Raw genomic sequence first — 22,756 nt, 5'->3', positions numbered from 1 at the left:
GGAAGGTGACTGCTCTCGAAAGTAAAGAAGAAAAAATAATTGAAATAAAATAAGAATAAGAAATGTATTAATTTTCACTAAAATATATATATAATGTATTTTTATCACTTGTAACTTAATTTTATATTTCTAATTTTTATTATAATTATTATTCAACATATTATTTATTTGAATTGTATTATATTGATTATTTTGCATTGTTAGATAACTATATGGATATAGGACTAACATAAACCTCTTTGGTGGTCGAACCTCATTAGGTATTATTTGGTTCATGGTCGAAATTATTATTTATAATGAGGAGAGCCAACTGATATAACAATGCATTTTAATAACTGTAAGTAGTATAACTTGAACATTGTATCTAATTAACTACGCTCATTGCTATGTAAGCTACCTACATAGTTTTGAGGTAGCCTACTTTGAAGAGAAGTTAATATTCAATAGTGAGATCATTATGTTTATTTTTGAAGTTATATTTTATCTAAACCGTTACAAATATCAGAAACATCAAGAAGTCTTAAATACTGTATATTAGAATATGTCCTAACCCCAAAATGAGGAGTCGATAGAATAAATATTAATGGCTCTTTTGATAATCCCAATATCTGACAAGTGATATAAAATACTAATACTACCAGGTCCGGCATGGCCAAGTGTGTTAACTCCGAGGGTCGCGGGTTCGAATCCCAGTCGCACCTAATATGCTCGCCCTTTCAGCCGTGGGGGCGTTATAATGTAATGGTCAATCCCACTATTCGTTGGTAAAAGAGTAGCTCAAGAGTTGGTGGTGAGTGGTGATGACTAGCTGCCTTCCCTCTAGTCTTACACTGCTAAATCAGGGACGGCTAGCGCAGATAGTCCTCGAGTAGCTTTGCGCGAAATTCAAAACAAACTAATATTACCTTTCCGCGATATCACTGTTATTAGAGCTTTTAAATAACACAAATTTTGTACTCGTCTTTTCATCTCTTCTAGGCAATCTTTACTTGAAAGTAAGTTATTTCCCTATTTGTTTCAATATTTTGGTGAAATTCATTGTCTTTTGCAAAGTACGTGCCCTACAACTTTTGATTTGGTAAAGTGCCACTTTGAAAGAGGAATAGAAACTTGTGCATAGTTATCAAGAGTTGATGTCACAGTGTAAACTATAAATCTAATGATCAGGGTTAACATAGTTAATTAGGTGACCTTATTAGTTGGTGTTCTCCCCACAAGTTCAAGTCCTGTTTTTAGGGTTAAACAAGACAAGATACGCTGCAAGATGATCAAAAAATTATGTTTACGCTTGTCGTAGTTGCAAATATTGAAAAGTATTAACGTAGCAAAAGACAAGCATGTCCGAGCACGTTCCAGGCAATATATCGGAAAGCGATGATAGATTCTCCACTTGTAGGAAAACTGAAGTAAAATAATTAGTTTGTCGTTGTAGGGCTGGTGACAAGTTATAAATGGAAGATAAACAATCAATGATCTGATGGAATACCTTATTGTATATATCATTTATTTAAATGCTTCGCGTACATAGAACAGGTAACCCAGCTAGTTATTGAGAATATATAAAATGCAATTTTAGAACATTACAAATTTATTTGGCCACACACAATACAAAGCCGTCTACAACGAGAGGATGCCCTAGTTGTGCTTAGGAAACTTTGAACGTGTATGAAAATTCAAGTTTTGTAGATACAGTCCCAATGGGGTTGATGTTGAAGTTAAAGAAATCAAAAGAAAGGTCCTCTAAAAACGTCTAACCGAAAGAAAAGACAAAAACTGCGAGACAGGAGGTAAGGCAGTTATAAGACACCTAATTCTTGTAATTGTAACCAGGTTCGTTATCGTTTAGTGATTGATTTGATCTCAACCTCAAATGTCGCAAAAAATAGTTGGCAAATATTTATTGTTCTTTCCAATAAGTGCTCATATTGTCGTACATTTAACAAAGGTGTTGAAATTCAACAATTCTTACAGTGCACATCGAGGTCAAAATGAAATTACCCTTGGCATCAGCTATGGACATCTAAATATTTTAAGAGTTGCACTGCATTTTTCGAAGCAAAAGATCGAATCCCAGACGTATGCAGCGCTTTACATGAAACATGTTTAAAATATTTTTCTCTTGTTCAAAACATGACAGTTTCTGTAAATTTGATTCACGATTTTAGGATTAATAAAGGAAGAAATATAATAATTATACTTTTTATGAATAAAAGTTCCACTAGTTAGATAATTTTAATACATTACTTTTTATATGAGAAAGTCCATATTATAATAGACATAATTAAAATATTACTTTAAAATTAAAGTTTTGATTCTGGCTTAGGCTTTACTAAGTTTTTTCTATATACATATATTCTTAGAATTGTACCAAGCATAGTGAAAACGTCTAAACTAAATAACTCTAGATTCTTCATCACATGTTCCTCACTGTGACAGCGGTAAGTCTTCGGATTTAATCAAGTAATGAGTTTTAATGTCGTTTTTATAATACACAGTTGAAAGATGCAAAGTATATTAAGTTGTATCCCGTCGGAAGTTATCCATCAAACTACATTGAACACATTAATTAGCATAGAAAATGACAGTCAATGTGAATAAGCAACTAACGTTTTAAATTTTTCTATCAATATTTAATATTTCTTCAATCTCATTTTTCACACTTGTTAAAAATTATTTTTTCTCATAATAATTCTTCTTTTTACAAAAAGAAAATTATCTTGGCCAAATGGTCGCTTTTTGTGTTAACAAAGGTGTAAAATCATCTCGTTAGGCCTCGTTCTTTTCAAAGTAGCGCTTTGAGGACGTAAGAATAACTACAGTTCTTCTGCTCAGCAAGGCTATGGAGTTTAGTACATTTTAAATAGTTAAAACTATTTTGGGGGGAACAATAATCATTTATAAATAAATATTATGAAAATTTCAATGACATTAATGTTGTTTTTCTTATAAATAAGTGACATTTGATGTAATAAATGTTTTTAATAACAAGAGTTGAAGTTCACCAAGTTATATCTAAAAGTGAAATAAAGGAAATTTGTCTGTTGTTAAAAGAAATTGATTTGATATTTGCTAGAAATCTGTAAACAAAAAATGATATTATCAGTTTCCATAGCTAATACCTAAGATAAATAAAATAATTTTAGCTTAAAATATTTTAATAAGCATGATAAAATACTAACCACGTTTTATGATTTCATAATATCTCTCAAACTAAGTATCATGGAAAAAAGAAATTTGTCCAGAATGTAAATACAGTCTTTCACTGATTTTAGCCATGGCCCTTTATAAACTAAGTGTATAAAAATATCATACCATTGGAGCAAAGTCCACAAAAACTAATGTCATCGATGTGCCTAATGAGAACATGTGGAGATATGATGTTATTGCTATCTGAGTCGTGTGAGCCTGGTACATATTCAGATACTGGTCCAAGGGAAAAAACGCCATCAGGAGTATATATTGTTCCATACTACAATAAAAATGAAAGTTCAAATAAGAATAGGGTGTCTTTAAAATGCATATGTAGTTAAAACATAAACAATCTGTTTTCACCAATACGTATTTCATGTACTATAACTGCGAATGTTTTTTACAGACAAAAGGAATCAGATGAAACTTATAATGAGGACATTAAAGGAATGAATAAAATATATTTTAGATATAGCGATTATTACTCTACCACCTTGAATTATTATACATCAAAAGATATGTTTAATATTTATTATTATAAAACGTAAAAAAATATTAGTGATCAAACTACTAAGTATTTAAATTAAGACAATATGCCTGTACTCAAATATACTAAAAAAAAACTGTTACGCATTCTTTCGAGATAATAAAACCTCTATTTATCTAATCAAGTTAAGTTTGAATGACTGTTAATGAAATTATATGAAAATAATTGAGAAATTGTTTTCTTGTGAATTTTTTGTATTTCTAAAGTTTTGGTCATTAATCATTTTTCGACGTTCAAAATTCTTTCGAAATCTTAAATATTTACAACATATAGAAATAAAATTTAAAATTGTGTCATAAGAAGATCATTAGGTTATTTAAGGTATTTTCAGTTAGCTATTCCAATTACTAACTTTGCAAGCTAACAAACCTGATAATGTAAGTGTTATGAAAGATTTAAGTTTTATTTGATATATTTACATTAGGTCCGGCATGGCCAAATGGTTAAGGCACTTGACTCGTAATCTGAGGGTCGCGGGTTTGGATTTCCATCACATCAAACATGCTTGCCCTTTCACCCGGGAAAGGGAGGCGGTATAATGTGGTAGTCAATCACAATATTCGACGGTAATAGAGTAGCCCAAGAATTGGCGGTGGGTGGTGATGACTAGCTGCCTTCCCTCTAGTCTTACACTGCTAAATTAGGGACGGCTAGCACAGATAGCCCTCGAGTAGCTTTGTGCGAAATTTAAAATATATATATATATATATTTACAATCCTGATTTTAAAAACTACACTTTAGTTAAAATCCGTCATACCACGAAAAGAGAGTATAATAAAGTGGTTTTCAAGTAGATCATGGCATGTTAACAAAAAAAAATCTGTACATAAATGTGTTATTCTTTTGCTGTTTCTTGCATTATTTGCGATTTTTTGAGCTTTTAATTTATCAAAGATTTTATGATAGTCTTTTGGTGCAGGTTTCCACTAATAAGGGAAACTAGACAAACAGCTTCAATAAGATGTCCACCTCTGTATATATCATCAGTTACGACGTTCTGCCATCAAGAGTAAATCATATATAAATATTGTTCACGTCATCACACTGGCGGTTGGTTACTGGTGGGAATAATCTAAGCGTCACTTCAGCTTTTTTTTTTCTTTTTTTTTGTGATACACAAGACTGTTCAGTTTAAAATTTATTATTCAGTTTAGTAAATGATTTAATACTTAATGCTTACTTAGATTTTATGACAAGTTTCGTTACGTAATTCTGTACAAGTCATACATTGTGTATTCATAGTAATTGTTATACTAGGGTTTTGTAATGGGCCTGGCATGGCCTAGCGCGTTAAGGCGTGCGCTTCGTAATCTGAGTCGCGGGTTCGCGAGTCGCGCCAAACATGCGCGCCCTCCCAGCCGTGGGGGCGTTATAATGTTACGGTCAATCCCACTATTCGTTGGTAAAAGAGTAGCCTAAGAGTTGGCTGTGGGTGGTGATGACTAGCTGCCTTCCCTCTAGTCTTACACTTCTAAATTAGGGACGGCTAGCACAGATAGCCCTCGAGTAGCTTTGTGCGAAATTGAAAAACAAACAAACAAAGCTTTTGTAATATTGCTCATGACATCTTACTCGAAGCTTCTAAGTATTTTCTTTACGAGTGATATTAGTTACTAGAGGACTAGATATTTCTAAATTCATCTTGTCAAAGAGTGTTCTAAAGTAAATGAACCCGCCTGTATGGACTTTGACAAAAAAAGAGACAATTAGTTAAAACTGTAGATACAAGTCTGATAACCAATAGTTTCACAAATTCTTATACATACGTTCGTCTTATTTTTGAATATATTAAACGGTCTGCTTATTATTGAAATTTATCACCAACAAGTCACAGACACCTGCTTTAAAAAAATAAGGTCCTATAAAAATCTGACATTGTTGTTGTTATTTTTGAGCAATTTTCTTTCTAAGGTAAGCACTTTAAATATTTGTAGTTAAAAGTATGTCTTTCAGTAAATTTCATTTGTTTATTTAAAAAATGATGAGAAATTATAGGTAGGCAAATACGTTGTAAAGAATAATCACGATTTAAGTTAACAGACTGATTTTATGACGATGTGTGGCTTAGGGTAAATCATTCCCGTATGTGGGACTTTATTACCACAGAAGATTACACCAGTACTCAGAAGATTATCTATTTTTGTTTAATACTTATGTTCTTTTCAGCCATTAACATAGATAAATAAGCATGACGCACTACCTTTCCGATCCCCGCCAAGGGCCTTTAAATCATAATTTAAATCTTGTTGCTAAATGCAATTGTTATCTAAACTTGACAGTTTTTATACAAATGTATATTTCGCTACTTATTTATTTTTAATGCTTGCTAAACTTCGTGTTTTAAATATCACTCAGATTTTCTTTACTTGTACTGAAATATGTTGATATACGTGATTTTTCAAGCTCACTTAACAGCTTTCGACAGTGGTATGTCTACAGACTTACAACGCTAAAAACCGGGCTTTGATATGCATAGTGGGCAGACAACAGATGGTCCTTTGTATAGCTTTGTGCTTAATTAAAAAACAACAAGTCACTTAATGATGAAATAAATAAATATATATATATGTATATATATATATGAAAAAATATTCCACATACGTAAGTAAAATATTTTTCATCCTAACCTACATACTTAACTTCATTACTAAAGCTATGTTGGTCTAAAGTAAAAATTTAAAACCACTGTTGTAGCAGATTATCATGTCAAAATTCCTCAGAAAAGTAGCTTGATAATCAGTATTTAATAATTCACAACAGTTAGGTTATAATTCTCGTCATAAAAAAGAAAATAAGTAATACTATTAGTCACTTCATTACATGCCAATTATTTTTGAATTTCCTAAAGCTTGGTTTACACGTGATTAAATATTTGATCCACGTACTCATCCAGAAAATACTTTTTACTACTTTTAATCAAATCAACACGATATAATGGAATTGTAACTTAAAAGAACTTCACATGCGATTTTTCATTTAAAATTACTAATAACGTAATTAGCATTAATTCAAGAGAATGTTTCTTATCTTCTAATAATGTAAACTAGATAAAGTTTATTTATTCATCTAAACACATTATGCACACATTGGTTTAAAGAGACAGGTAAATGACCCATAAATTACAGACAAAGTAGTCCCTAATTTTGAACTGCGTAACAGAAAAAAGCCAACCGACCAGCAGCTAATTCTAATCAAATCAAAGGATTGGCTGTCACTATTATAACGTACCTATAGCTTAAACCACGAAACGCTAACCATTAAGTGACATTTGTGTCAACTTGATAAAGAAAAAATAACTATCGATTTATGAAGCATCCATTTGTTCAGAAGTAACTTGGATATTCGAAAATGATCAAGTTACTCTAAAAAACTCGCGTTCTGTTTAAATAGCATTAGTGTTGATGTAATTGATTTTTATCCTTCAGAGCGGCACAGGAGCTACAAAAATGAGCTTAGCTGGCTTTTTAAAGAGTTTTAAAAATAAATACATAAAGGTTTGGCTTCTTACCTTCCTAACAGTTGGCAGCGATATAAAATATTCCCTTGAGCCTTAGGGTTACAGATTATTATACTAAGGTGTGTTTACAGCTTTTAGAAATAAATCACAACAATAATTTCTAAGCAGACAAACAAATATATTGTTTACATATCGCTGTTTGTTAATATTCTACTATAACTGAATAATATGTTTCCTACATAAATGTCAGGCATGGCATGGTCTGGTGATTAGGGTATTTGACTTCCAATCTGAGGGTCGCTGGCTTGAAGTTAATCCATGAACATGTTCACTCTGTCAGCCACAAGGGCGTTAAAAAGTGATACCCAGTTCCATTGTTCTTTCGTAAAGAGTATCCTAGGAGACAGCAGTGAATGATATTGACTAGCTTGCCTTATCTTTGGTCTATCACTTCAAGATTAGGACCAGTTAGCACAATTAGTCCTCCAGTAATCTTGTTTGAAATTGTAAATAAACTAACAACACAGAAAGTTTTAAAACTTTTAACCTATGACAAATCCAAATTCATCTAAGAATATAGTTTGTGTTCTCTTTTTTATATAATCGTAGTAACTTACCATTTCACCTTGACTTTCACAGGTTGATAGTGCTACTTGTCCTCCTTTATCATTGATAATGTAGCCTTTAAACAAACATGGCTCTTCATACGAAAATGCTAGAGGGTGAAATGATTCTGTTGTTCCATTATCGTGTTTAATAGACGCTATAATATCAGGATTAAGGATACTGGTAGATGGATAGAGCTGAATGTAAAGGAGAGTTCCATTAGTCTGAAGTGTCATTACAGTGTCTGAATAAGGTGTGTTCAGGCTTCGTCGACCACGGTTTAAATGGTGCAATTTGGGGTACACAATCTCACTATCTATCTCTAGAAAACCAGATAATTGTTTAATATAAATCAAAAACAAAGAAACGTGAGAGAAATATATAGTCAATAATTCAGTTAAACGATTATTTCAGAGACTGCTCTTCTTTTTTTCGTTTAATGTTTTATTGTCTCTAGAGAATGAAAATTGTTACAGTGTTAAGTGGAAAGTGTCTGTCTTTAACAGTAAAAACCACGAGGCTAATAAATCACAATAAAGAAAGATATAATGTTTTATTATTTTCGATTGATAGAAGGGTTCAGAAGGAGACAGACGCAGCTGATGAATTCGCTATGATTTTACTTTATTATTATGTAGCGGGTAAATGCAGTAGCTTTACACACTTGTAGTTTGCTTATAAACACGTAAGTAAATTTGCTATAATGATGCGTTCTCTACATTTTCAAAGCATATGAACAGATATATGTATCATAGTACGTCTTATAACACATTATATGTAATTATTAACGTTTAGTAGTTACATACGTTGCAACGCACATATACAAACATTTGCGAAGAGAGGTGTTCATATTTAGAGCATTTACAGTATTTTAGAAAGATCTATAAAAAACAAAAACCATGTGGGTGTCATTTAAAAGCACATCAATTCATAGGTATTTAGCGAGAACTGAGGCAAAGAATTAGATAAATTAAACTTGTTGTTTTAAACCCGCTATTTGTTAGCCTTTGTGTAAAAGCTAATATTACCTGTTGGGGCTAGATAAATAAGCTTATTAACAGTTATTTACGATCTTTATGTAAGAAGAATATTTTTGAAAAACATCTAAAGTGACAAAAATTTATAATATTAACAACATCAAAAATTTTATAACTTTTAATATCTATTCCAAAAATATTTTCTTAAAATAATTAAAATCAAACAAACTTTAAAAACATATTTTAAAATGCACTGAGCAGTCTTGTCAATTGAAACTCTAGACACTAAAATATGTGGAATCAAGCATCAAATTAAGATACATTATTTGAAAATTACCTACGTTAATAAAGGGCTGATGTATAAAATGCACTACTGCCAAGCCGAAACATTATATCCTTAATTAGACAGAGTAACATGGAATAGATTAAAATTAAGTGCACAGTTATATCCACAGAGCTTAAAAGAAAAACTCTGCATACCATAAAGATCGAATACTTGCTGGCTTTTGCTATTTTTTCCGAAGTAATTAACAAAAAACTACCTCAGAATCGAAATATTAAATTTGTAATTCATGGTAAGTGCTAATCAATCTGATTAACAAATATGCAACTCCTCAATATTTCAAAAATATTGCATACTATACATTTGAGAATATGTATTTCCAATTATAGCTGCGATTTATATTTTCTATCTGAACACTTTAAGAAAGTGAAAAAAATAAGTCGTACCCGAAGTATCTCTTGCGAGCCAATCCATCCTTGAAGGGAAGGCATCAACCATAATACATCGTTCTATCAAGATCTAAAACATACAAATTAAAATAAGATCTAAAACATACAAATTAAAATAATGATTAGAGTTAGACAGTGTTTCAAATATAATTCTAGTCAGACTCTCCGTAAAGAAAATAAATGTGCAGTCACACAATATTTCAGACAATAATTCAAATCATATATTCTTAAATAAATTCATAAGCAAACGCTACAGAGCATTAGCCCGTTAACGAGAACCAAACTCTAAAGTAGTGATTTCTAAACTCTTTCAGTCTGAAGCCCCCTTGACGTAAATTTAAAAAAATATATTGTGGCCCTTTAAACCTAAAAAATGCATTAAAATGTGTTTTATCAGTCTCGAAAAATAATTACTTATGAATTTTAATGACACCTGTGAAGTACTTTTTCTATTAAATTGTATGTTTTTAGTTTAATGTGGCCTTTACTTACCAATTTATATGTATTATAATTAAACCATTAACAATTTATTATTCTTAAGTTAAGCAATTAGCTACACACTTATTTTTATGTAAGATTATTTTATTTTTGTTTTAAAATATGAAGCACTACTACAATTTGATTAATTCAGCATAAATTTTATCGGCATGTTGTTTATTCAGAACTAAAATTAATTCAGCATTTTTGTTTTGGTGGCCTGACGGTTCGACTTCCATTTTGAAAAATACCGTTCTAAAGAGCTCTGGTACAATAACTAAAATTAATCTCTAAGCTCTGCAGGACATAGCAGTATAGCACGTTAAACGTAACAAAATTCTAAAGGATCAAAGTCTGTGGAAAATTAGTAGAGCAATCAGTATCTACAACCAAGTCCTACATTAAATTAGTTCAACAATACGATGACCAAAATCAAGCTCTGTAGGAAACTGGTACAACGATATAGTTGTCACAAATAAGTTCTACAAGAAACTAATACAGCAATACAATGATTATAGCGAAGTTTTGCAGGATACTAACACATTAACTAAAATTAAACTCAATAACCAAGACCAAGTTATCAAGGGAATTGGTAAAATACTCGATAACAGGCTTTCAAGGATATTTGTGCAGTAATTAGATTCAAGCTCTACAAGAAACTATTACAATAATACCTTGATCAGAACCAAACTCTATAGGAAACTAGTACACCAACAACAGCAAAGCTACACAGGAAGCAAGTACAGCAATATAATAATCACGATTAAACTTTGCATGAAATTAGTATAATAATACAATGACGAAAATCAAACTGTACAAAAACTGCAGTGATCAGAATCAATCTCTGTGAGAAATTAGTGCAATACTATGAAATAATGATCAGAGTCAAACTTCATGAGAAATTAGTACAATAATTAAATGACCAGAATCAATCTATTTAAGAAACTAGATCAATAACCAGAATCAGGCTCAGCAGGAAATTAGTAAAATAACTAGTTCAAATATTTTTGATATAATAAACTAACTTTCACTTAAGAACGCAGAGTTAATTATTTCCCAATTTAAAATAATTTGTTTTACAGTAATATAAAAAAATGTACTAGTTTCATATAAATGTGAGTAAACAAATCGAAATGTTCGCTAAAAGAGTATATTTACGATGTTTTCAGCAATCTTTAGAAAACGGGTCCAAGAGATTATATCATATTTATTTGAACTATATGATAATTCAAATTTTTATTTCCATAACACTAACAAATTAACCATTCATTTATAAGGTACATGCTTAACTCATGACATGTTAACGTGGTTCCTAAGAAATGCGTGAAAACACTAGATGAACAAGTTCCCGAAACATTTTCAATGAGAAACGACAGCAATACAAATACATCAACTCCAAAGAAAAAAACGTTGACAACATTTCGACTGAACTTCGAAACTGATAAGGACTGGAACCTAAAATATTTTTAAATCAATAAATAAAAAACGCCTCTCATAGTGCAGATAATATTTGAATAACTTATATAACAGATATAAAAAAGCATTGAATATAACTGCTCCTCCACTGGCACAGCGGTATGTCTGCGGACTTGCAACGCTAGAAAAAGGAGTTTCGATACCCGTGGTGGGCAGAGCACAGATAGCCCTTTGTTTCGCTTTGTGTCTAATTCCAACCAAACAATCGAATATAATTATCTCTAAAGGAGTTACCAAAAAAGGAAGTAAATTGAAAAACCTGCAATAAATAATAAGTATATAAAGTGAATAACTTGAAAAAACACAATACTTATTTACTGAAACATTTGATTTTTAGTTGGCAATGCAGTTGCGAATTACTTGTTTATTTTGTTTGTTGTTGAGCGAGAAACTACACAATGGAATATCCCTGTTCTCCCCATCGCGAGTATCGGCACCCAACTAAGATTAAAATCGTAGATTTATTTTCTAACAAATCATGTTGTGAAATAAAACTAAAAATCAGAAACGTAAGCAATGTGTTCCCCCTGAGTGGCTTGGCGATACCATGGCTTATAATGCTAAAAGTTGGGTTTCGATACTTTTGGTGACCATAACATATAAAACCCATTGTGTAGCTCTGTACTTAGCAATAAGTAAACAACAATGAATGTAACTAAAAACTTCTATTAATAGAGAACACCTCTCGAAAGCACAGAAATTAAACCCACCTATATAAAAACACTTGACAAATATCCAAATATTAAATTTTCAGAATGCAAATAATTAAATGTCACACATTCGTACATAAAACATCAGAACCTAAAGAGTGAAAACACGAAATATTTCGCAATAACCTTAATAAATATCACACTTACTTCCAACGTTAAATTAAACTCTATGCTGGGAAGAGTTAACTACATCACTCGTCAAGATATAAGTTGTGATGAGCATTTAAACTATTGATATTTCTCTTATTTGGAAGGGCTGAAAACATATAGTGATATGTTATTAATTATAACACTGAAGTTGTAGATTTAATTCCTGTTGTTTATGTATTTCATAGAATCTAAATAAACGATCATTTTATTTTCTAACTAAACTATCCTGTGGACCCAGCAGATAGCCCGATGTAGCTTTGCTATAAGAACACACACACACGCGCAAACTAAACTATCATTATTTCGAGACATATAAGTTATTCAAATAACACTTGAATGCAAGTTTTTTTAAAAACATTTTAGTAAAATCATTACGGATTGAGATCTAGAGCATCTGAATAAATTAAAGGATACAATAAGAGTATTCTAAAATAAATTTCATCACTGTCTTTGGTCAGAAATTTTTTAATGCTTCGCCAGCTCTGGCATTTAACATCGTTGTAACATATGTTGAATAAGCATCCTGATGACTAGAGAGTGTTTGTCGCACATATTTCATAGATTTACAAAACAAGAATACGTGTGGTTCATCTATATCCTTGATCAATAAAGTCATCAAGGGCCTATATTTGTTTTTTAAATAATAAAAACAATCTAACACAATTAATTAAGTCGTGTATTTCACCTATATTGTTGTAAACGTTTACACGTATGTAAAACAGTTTATTTGACTTAATACCTGAAAATAATACCATAGTTACATATTTGAAAAACAATTTTAATTTTTGGTTTCCTTGTTTACTTATCGAATTGAACTTCGTCTCTATGCTACATTGATGGCTGAATGAATATTAGATCACTCGACAAGTAATTATAAAGTTGTGTTATTTACCTCAGGCAGTCTACGTTTACTGTTTGTTTGCTTGTTTTTGAATTTTGCACAAAGCTGCTCGAGGGCTATCTGTGCTAGCCGTCCCTAATTTAGCAGTGTAAGACTATAGGGAGGGCAGCTAGTCATCACCACCCACCGCCAACTCTTGGGCTACTCTTTTACCAACGAATAGTGGGATTAACCGTCACATTATAACAACCCCACGGCTGAAAGGGCGAGCATGTTTGGAGCGACGGGGATGCGAACCCGCGACCCTCAGATTACCTACGTTTACTAATATTAAAGAAAGATTCTCGTATTTCACAATATTTTTCTTCACTAGTCCAAAATGACTGGTACTGCTTTTATGACATGAGTATCACATTACACCTTCATTGATAAACTAGATAGATAAATTAGGTAATTAATGAAATATGTTCTTACCCGGAGGTATAAAAAGTTACCTTGAATTAATCGATAGGTAAATAAATTAAGTAATAAACATGTTCTTTCTTGGAGATATAAAATGCAGTTACCTTAACCTAATCAATAGGTACATAATTTAAATAATTAACGAAATATACTTTTAATCAAAAGTATAAAAAGTAAGTACCTTGAACTAATCTTCATTTATAGAATTATACTTTCAATGTGATAACAACCATGTTGGTCCTCTATTGAAATCTACATTTTCCACGGTTTAGAATGGCAAGAAAAATATTTCCTGAAGTAATTATCATTAATCAATCGCACTCCCTGTATTATATTTTGTAAAATAATTGCCAACTATAGTCCTTGTAGATGTATTATTTCTTATAGCAAAACCACGTCGGGCTTTCTGCTGTGTTCATCGAGAAGAATCGAACCCTCGTTTATAGCTTTGTAAATCCGAAAACTTACCAATGTCCCAGCGGGGGCCGCTCCTCGTATTTAATGAACTATAATAAATGTGACTATATTTTTCACTAACGCTTCCACGTTATGCGAGTGGAGAAGATAGATAACCTTAGCTCCATATGTTGACTAGACCTCGAGAACATGTAAGCTATACATCAAACTTCTTATATTTTTATGAGTACGTGCGATGTGCCCCTAATATATATAATTAATGGCAATGTTGACAATTGAAACAACTGAATAATAATCTTTCTTAAGTCATTATTGAAAATAAACTACTAATCAGTACTCTTAAGTTGTGGACAACAAGCTGCATCGTACCCTTGATTCTTAACTCCCATAAAATTGCTATTATATTTATTACAGTCAGCTATCATTATAAATATAATGAATGAATTATTCCTGACTATGACTGTTTATGGCCTGGCATGGCCAAGCGCGTAAGGCGTACGAGTCGTAATCGTCGCGCCAAACATGCTCGCTCTCCCAGCCGTGGGGGCGTTATAATATGACTATCAATCCCACTATTCGTTGGTAAAAGAGTAGCCCAAGAGTTGGCGGTGGGTGGTGATGACTAGCTGCCTTCCCTCTGGTCTTACACTGCTAAATTAGGGACGGCTCGGTGCAGTGGGCTAACAACCTACTCACTTAAATACTTGTTGAAAAATCCGCAAGCGATTGCGGCCCTATGTTCCTAGATGGAATCTAATGGTGATAACTAACTAACTAACTATGACTGTTTATAGATGTATAAATAAACATTGAGCAAAACGATAATCTTTTAATTTAACTTAATAAGACTGAAATGTGATCCTCTGAAACGAGCGTGTGAAAACGTAGTGTGAAAAATAAGTTGTATTTATAAACTAACCTTTAAATTAAGAACTTTGTAGGGACAGATAATAATCGATGAATTATGTTGCTCATAAAAAGAAGATATAAGACGAATTTTTTTTGTATGTACTCGTGGTTTTTAAGTAATATTCTAGAGCACTTTGCTTAATGTATTTAGGCAAGAATGTGTTGATGTAAAACTACAACTTTTAATAATTGTAATATAGCTCGTGGGGAGTTAATATAGAATAATTAATATATTTTCTTCTATCAGATGACACTTTTACAGTCTTACGTTTCTAGATGTATCCTGCACTGTGTATATCCTTCATACTGGAATACTTTTTCAGAACACATAGCCCTCTAATACAACATTCTCAGCTCTGCCTTTTTACGGATTCAATCATGATTCAGCCCGTAATATTCCGTCATGCTACATTTTTATTTACTCTGTACTTTTCCTTCTAATATCCAGTGTATCTACAACGTTATACCCACGTATCACTGTTGTTCTCCCCCCTTCCCCTCTGTGACTATACGTTTGCTGTTCAAATACAAATTTCTGTCTGTTCTGTCCTTTTACGTCCTTACATCAGAACACACCTGTACTACACAAATAAACACAGGTGGGTTGTTGTTAAAATATACGTGAGTGTATGTTCTCTACGTATGTATGTTATTCAAATAGTACGTTTCACTCTTTAACAGTATATATTTCTTACCTCCAGAATTTCTTTTTTTTTTCTTAAAGCTCTAATTCAGAAATTATTAAACTCGGTCGAGGTCGTGTACCAATTTAATTCTACGTGTTACCTTCCGTGGCAGGATCCATTCGTGGAGACTATTTATTGCTTCCTCCATTTTATCCTATTTTAATCTATGTAAGTAGAACTACTCTGAATCTATCACATTAAAGAAAGATGTTTCCGGGTTCGTTTAATCGAGTTTTCTCATTAGTCAGCTACATATTTGGCGTTTTTGTGTAAATTTGTTGTTGACATGAAATGGTCAGAACTTACTGTTTCTCATCTTTGTTCCCAGGATTGTGTACTTAGCTACCTTCCAGTAACTCATTACCGATAGCAATAAATTTATTTATAACCTCATTTTAATCTCTCTTTTGTCAAATACGATCTCATTTACTCCTTATATGTTCATTCCTCTTCTAACATCAACCATTACAATTCAGTACTCCTACATTTAAACGATCAACAGCTTGTATTTCATTCTACAGTTTTTCATGTCAAAAAAGTGATTGTTAATTTCTCCGACTTCACCCATAGTCCTTTCTTTTCTCTTTCAAATCATTGCACCTGTTTCTCTGTACACTACGTCCTTGAATCTTCACATATTGCCAAGGTCAGGTAACTGTGTGCTAGGTTAGTCTTTGGAATATCACACAAGTACAATAAAGTTGCACGTAAGCACATGAGACAGCATATTATTTCATTTAGCAAATACAGCAGTCCATTCACATCTGACTAATTCAGCACTTCTTTTAAAGTTTCATTCAGTATATAAAAAGTAAAATTAACGTATGTGCTAATATTACACTTACTGAACCGCAGTTACCATGAATTAACATGCTGTACAAGTTAATAATTGTGATATTTTCTGCATTCTAGTCACTAGTGCAAGTTGTTCCTCGAAATATATTAAACTGACAATTCTTTAAGAATTCTGAACTTTAAATTATATCTTAGTTTTATGTCGAAATCCTTAAACTGTGAGAAAAAGTCATCCAGTTACATATCCAATCATTTTCCAAACAATTAATTGTGATTTCCAAAGGCATAGTATTATTTTTCTACCAATAATTTTACCTGGTTGAGCTACCTAATCTGATGAATTACAAGTTCAGCAAGACAGCTAACATAAAATTATCTAAAAGACTTTAATTTCTGAACAAACCCCTTGAAACACAGCAGTATGTCTGCCGATTTATAACTCTAGAAACTTGGTTTCAATATCCATGGTGAACAGCAAACATAACAGATAGCCTATTGTGTAGCTTTGTGCTTAACGATAAACAAACAGTTTCTGAAAAATTGCTGTTTGTGTGTTTGTTCACGTTATTTTGTTACGAAAATTATGATGATTAACAAACAAACTAAAAGTCATGGAAAAATACCAAGAAATGGTGTGCCTTTTTTTTCTTAAAAATGTGACTTAAGCCTAACAGTCTGTGACAAATAGAATAGCATTGATCTTCGAAGTCGAATTTTTATGCTGGCTTACGCTTCACTGAAACAATAATGAAATAGCTGATATTTGTGAACGATGACTTTTCATTTTATCGTATAGGTTAATATCTTTTTACACAAAAAAACCAAAACAACCAGGATACTGGAATTCCTATCATTAAATAAAAATTCTAATTTGTTTTACTTTACTGGCCTTTCAGTTGACATACTTTCTTAACAGCAGCAAATGTTCTTGTTTATTATACTTGAATAACTACGAAGTGAGCAACAAACATTCAGATCCGCTTTTGATAGACAGACAAGTATACAGGCAAAAGGATAAATAGATAGATAATGAATATATGTAAATGTATGAATTTCTTTGAAAACAGAGGATATACTATAAATCTAAAAGGAAGTGATAACTGTAGTTTAATCACCTAGAAAATTGTTCAGCATTTTTGTTTTTTTCCTAATGTAGTAAATACACATATACTATTTCAATAACAAACCGCTGTGTTACTGGGGGAATTAAGCAATATAGTGCTGTTTAAAACAAGTTATAATTAATCCTGAATATAAATGTGGTGTCACTTCACTTATTTAGTCTGTTTAAAAGAGAACAACTTATTTATAACAGTGCATTTATTAAAAGATGCCCTCTAAATTGTACATCATCTTGGTTTTTAATGAATTGTAACTTTAATATAAAGTGCTGTTTAACAAGTTTAACTTGAATATAATAACACTTTTTTATTATTATAGTTGTAACCTAAGTTGTTCATAACATCATGTATAATAATATTTTCATGAATTACAACTTAATTAGCGTAAATATAAAGATGATTTAATGAGTTCTAAATCAACTTGTGTACAGTAATGCTGGAAAACTACGCTTTTGCGTAATTTGTCCGCGATATTGATTTTTAAATCATTTTTCTAACTTTTGTTCTTAATGAATAGTAACTTCTCTGTAATCGTGTCGTTTTAAGTTTCAGTTAACTTGTGTATTGTAGTGCTCGTTCGTCTTAAAAATGTTATTTTAAACTTTTCTAATTAAATTACGTATTATAGTGCTAGTTAAATGAATTACTTAACCTATCTAAATGTGTGATCTTTTTTAGTTGTCACTTATACATAGTAGCTCCAATTTTGAGAATGATTACATGGTTTCTGGAAAATAGCGTTTATCATCAGATTATAATTTAACTTGTAAATAGTAATGCTATTTAAATTAGATCCTTATATATTATGGTGTTAGTTCAGCAAATTCTAATTTAACTTGTGTGTATTAGTACCTCGCTAAGTGTTGAAGAGTTGCAACTTATTAGTACTGACTTAATAAATCATATCTTAATTTTTATGATAATGTGCTTCCTTGGATTAATAGCTTGTTTATAACATTCTGCAATATGCATGATATTGTCATTTTTTATTAACTATAACTTTATTTACGTTTACGAGTGCTGGTTTAAAACGTTGTATGCTAACTTGTGTAACAGTGCTGGCACACTGCATTATAGCATAATCTTTTCACAACTGTGCTTAGATGAGTTTTTTAACTTATGTATACAGTGATTTTGACTGAGTTGTAACTTTTCTTGTTTTCAATGGTGTTGCCAAACGAGTTAAGGTACGTTTAACAGTGCTCTTCCAGTGAGTTGTAGTTTATCTAAAATTATGAGTTGCAACTTTCTAAAAAAAGTGCTAATTTAAATACTAATAACACCCTTTGTAAAACAGTGCTTTGTTATCGAATTTTATCTTCATCTGTACGTAATAATGTTGCTTAAACAAAAAGCTTTTACATGACAACGCTGATTTATGAAGTTATAAATGTTAAATTTTTATGTTGTATCTTATGTATATGTTAGTGCTCATTTAATGAGTTGTAACTTAATATGTGTAATATAATTCTTTCTTAGACGTGCAAGATGAATTGAATATAATATGAAACTACGAAGTATAACGTAATTCATGAGTGATAGTTCTAATTTATCGAGTTGTAAATTAACTTGTTTATGTATACATTTTGTTTTGTTTTATTTTACATAACTCTTCACTATTATTACTATATATATATATATATACACACACACATACATACATATATATATATGTACTGAGTTATAGTAAATATTGTCTAAAATTCTGCTTTCTTTTTTACTTTTTAACGAGTTGTAAGTAAGCTAGGTAAGACTTGTAATTTAATTTGTTTATAACCTGTATTTCATTTATGGTTTCTAATTTAAATTACAAATAGTAATATATATATAGAGAGAATATTAATAGTGAAGAGTTATGTAAAATAAAACAAAACAAAATGTATATATAAACAAGTTAACCTAATCTGTGTGTAATTGTACTTTTTTATCAATTGTAATAAGCTTTTTATAAGAGTGCTTTCTAAGGGGTCGAAATATATGTTGTACATAATAGGACTGTTCAATGAAACATAAATCAGAGTATAACAGAATTGGTTTAGCGAGTTGCAATTTAATATGTGTATAACTGTACGTTTTTCAGATTTGTGATTCAGAGAGGATATGATAATAATAACATAGTGTTTTAAGCTAAAGTTATCTTAAACCAGTCGTTTCGTGTTGTTTTGATATTCCATTAATTTTAACTACAACTTTTACTGAAGATGTTAAACCATTAATTTGAGGAAATCTTTAATGGATAACTAATTACTGGAAGTTGTGAAAAAATTAAACGATACAAAGAGAAGACGTAGTTGTAAACTTACCTGTCCAAACAGTAGTAGAGATAACCAAAATCCTATTAGGTTATCTAGAACACCCATGATTATAACACTGACAAACATCAAACTAGCTCTAAAGCAAGCGTCCCGATACGTCAGTATGCGGAGGCTGATTTTGAAATCACTGGTTCACTGACTACGTACAAGTGCACCTGTCCAGTTCTGGCCGATACAATAAAAAGACTGAAAAAGAATAAAATAATGACTAACGAATAGGAAATACATCTACGGGGATATAATTTTACTTGTATGGGTGAAATATAAATTCAGGGGAGAGAACAGACTGGTAAAAAGCATTATTACATCGAATATTAGTCAACCATGCATCCTTTGACCTTCACCGGAAGAAATAAAATATTCCATTGTACCAGATACTATCTATATATGACCAAATTCAGAATCAAAGACAAAGGGAAATTAGAGAATGTCTACTTCCGTTTTTCGCTGAGTTTTATGGTATTATATTAAAATTATTAAAACGCCAAAATTTATCGTACGTTTTAAAAGGTAAATTGTCAATTACATATAGTTAAATTAATCTTTCTATGAAGAGGTTATTTAGTAGCTAACAAAAGATACATTTCCTGATGATATGTTTATCCAGTGTTGTTTTTTTTTTCCAAGAAATCTCTGAAATGGATTCACTTCATACTTAACATACTGATAATTAGTCAAAATTAATAAAAAAAAAGATAGAAGTCAGTTTACATAGTGAATGTAGCAGATGATGCAGTAAACGTAGTAAATAATTCAGTGTGTGCTACAACTCATTTAACGAGTGTAAGATGTGAAGGAATAAACTAAAAATACTTGAATTTAACAGATGTTTTTGTAAATATGGTAAGTATCTAATGTCGTATAATTCATAAATGATATTAGATGATTTAGTGGATGCTGCATATGTATCATTTTGTTTCAATCAGACTATAGAGCAACAAACAGTGTAAAGAATTTTCCAGTAAATGTCAATATATTGTGTTCTACCTAAAAATGAAAGACGATTTCTCTACTTTATAAGTGAAAGTGTTAATACCCATACTAGCCGTTCTGAGATACATTTCAAGCGGGTTTCTCATCATCGAAGAAAACGAGTTTACACACACACACACACACACACACACACACACACACACACACACACATATATATATATATAGAGAGAGAGAGAGAAATCTTATTTAGGAAAATTCGGCTTAAGTAATCAAAACTGATGCATAAATAAATGTACAATTTTCGAAAAACCCAAATGTGTTGTAGCTTATATAAGTTCATTAGAGCAGCCACTCAGTGGCACAACGGTGTGTCTGCGGACTCACACCGCTAGAAAATTCGTTTCGATACCCGTGGTAAGCAGAGCACAGATAACTCATTGTGTAACTTTGTGCTTACGTTTAAACAAAACAAAACAGTTAGATAAAACTTATGTTGTGTTCTTGATCAAAATACCTGAAAAAGATTTTTCTAAAATGGAAGTGTAAGTTTCTTAGGTACTAACTCCGTTTGGATCGAAATCAGGCTTTTTTTGAAAACTATGTTAAAAAATTGTAATATTATGGCAAAGTAATGTTATCATATAATGTCAATTATCTCTTTCAGCTTGTTATTATGTAAATCATACGTCTCAAATGACCTGAAATGTAAATAATAGGTTTTTCATCCTTTCCTATTTATATATGAAGGTATCGCATAGTCTTATAACAGTTTTTACTTTAAATAACAGATTTTACGGTATGTCCGACTGTTTATAAACCATAGCTAGAATTCATAACAGAAAAGACAGTTGAGTGTTTTAATCATGTGGGTATCAATCGAATAAATGGGAACCAGTCAATCTCAGTAGATTCTTGAGAAGCGTATGAATGCGTTGTCAGAAGAATTTGGAATTACTCCTAAACCAATAATATATTTATTCGGACAACTGAACAGGATAGACTGTCATTTACAGCACAAGATGCCGACCATTAACTATCGATCGAAACGCGACAAAACCAGAGTATCAGCAACTAAATCAGGTGTTAGTAGCTTAACCAGTGTAGAGAAGGTCAGAAATGGATTCCACGAGTCCGACCTGTATACCAGTAGTATTCCTATTCCAAACACGTCATATTATAGAATCTTACCAATCTTAGAATCTTGTTATGAAACATCAGTGCAAGGTTACCCTTATTGTTCACGGTGGTCATACTCAATAAAGATATCAAACGTTACGAGCGTGTAAACCAAATTAAATTATGGGAGTAGGCTGAATGGCTAATCATTTCCAGTTAGTATCACATGACCAATCACAAGATACGTGTTTTGCACAGAATATAACTGAGGGTTTCTTTTGTTTTCACAATACGAGGTCTGTTAAAAAAATACGCGGACTGACGTCATAAAACAAAATGTACATTATTTAGAAGTTACAGGTCTGGGACCCCTTCAAAGTACTCTCCTCCCCAACGCACACACTTATCCCAACGGTGTTTCCACTTGTTAAAACAGTCCTGGTACGCTTCTTTTGTAATGTCCTCCAGCTCCTTCGTCGCATTTGCCTTAATCTCGGGAATCGTCTCAAATCTTCTTCCTTTAAAGGGTCTTTTGAGTTTGGGAAACAAGAAAAAATCGCAAGGAGCAAGGTCAGGTGAGTAGGGGGGTGGGGAAGAACAGTGATCGAGTGTTTGGCCAAAAACTCACGAGTTCTGAGGGCTGAATTTCGCAGCAACGCGGTGCATCTTCAATTTTTCGGCCAAAATCTCGTAACAAGATCCAACTGATATCCCATACTCTTCAGCAAGCTCCCTGACAGTCAGACGTCGATTTTGCCGCACAAGGGTGTTGATTTTGTCGACGTGTGGGTCGTCAGTTGACGTGGAAGGACGTCCAGGACGCTCATCATCTTCAAT

General features: G+C 31.8%; 1 protein-coding gene across 1 annotated transcript in view; it reads right to left on the bottom strand.

Moving 5' to 3' along the window:
* The window catches only part of LOC143244847 (A disintegrin and metalloproteinase with thrombospondin motifs adt-1-like), a 54,043-nt gene extending 34,011 nt beyond the window's left edge, over positions 1-20,032 (bottom strand). Inside the window, exons 1-4 of the mRNA XM_076490253.1 lie at positions 19,857-20,032; positions 9,507-9,579; positions 7,812-8,122; positions 3,313-3,469 (exon numbers count right to left, since the gene is read on the bottom strand). Coding sequence (XP_076346368.1) covers positions 3,313-3,469; positions 7,812-8,122; positions 9,507-9,579; positions 19,857-19,934 — 619 coding nt within the window. The 5' untranslated portion in view covers positions 19,935-20,032. The remainder of the gene's footprint in view (positions 1-3,312; positions 3,470-7,811; positions 8,123-9,506; positions 9,580-19,856) is intronic.
* Between the last annotated feature and the right edge of the window lie 2,724 nt (positions 20,033-22,756).

Source organism: Tachypleus tridentatus, chromosome 2, assembly GCF_004210375.1.
Source record: "Tachypleus tridentatus isolate NWPU-2018 chromosome 2, ASM421037v1, whole genome shotgun sequence".
NCBI lineage: Eukaryota > Metazoa > Arthropoda > Merostomata > Xiphosura > Limulidae > Tachypleus > Tachypleus tridentatus.
The sequence above is the reverse complement of the archived record's forward strand: the minus strand, read 5'-3'. Positions and strand labels throughout refer to the sequence as shown.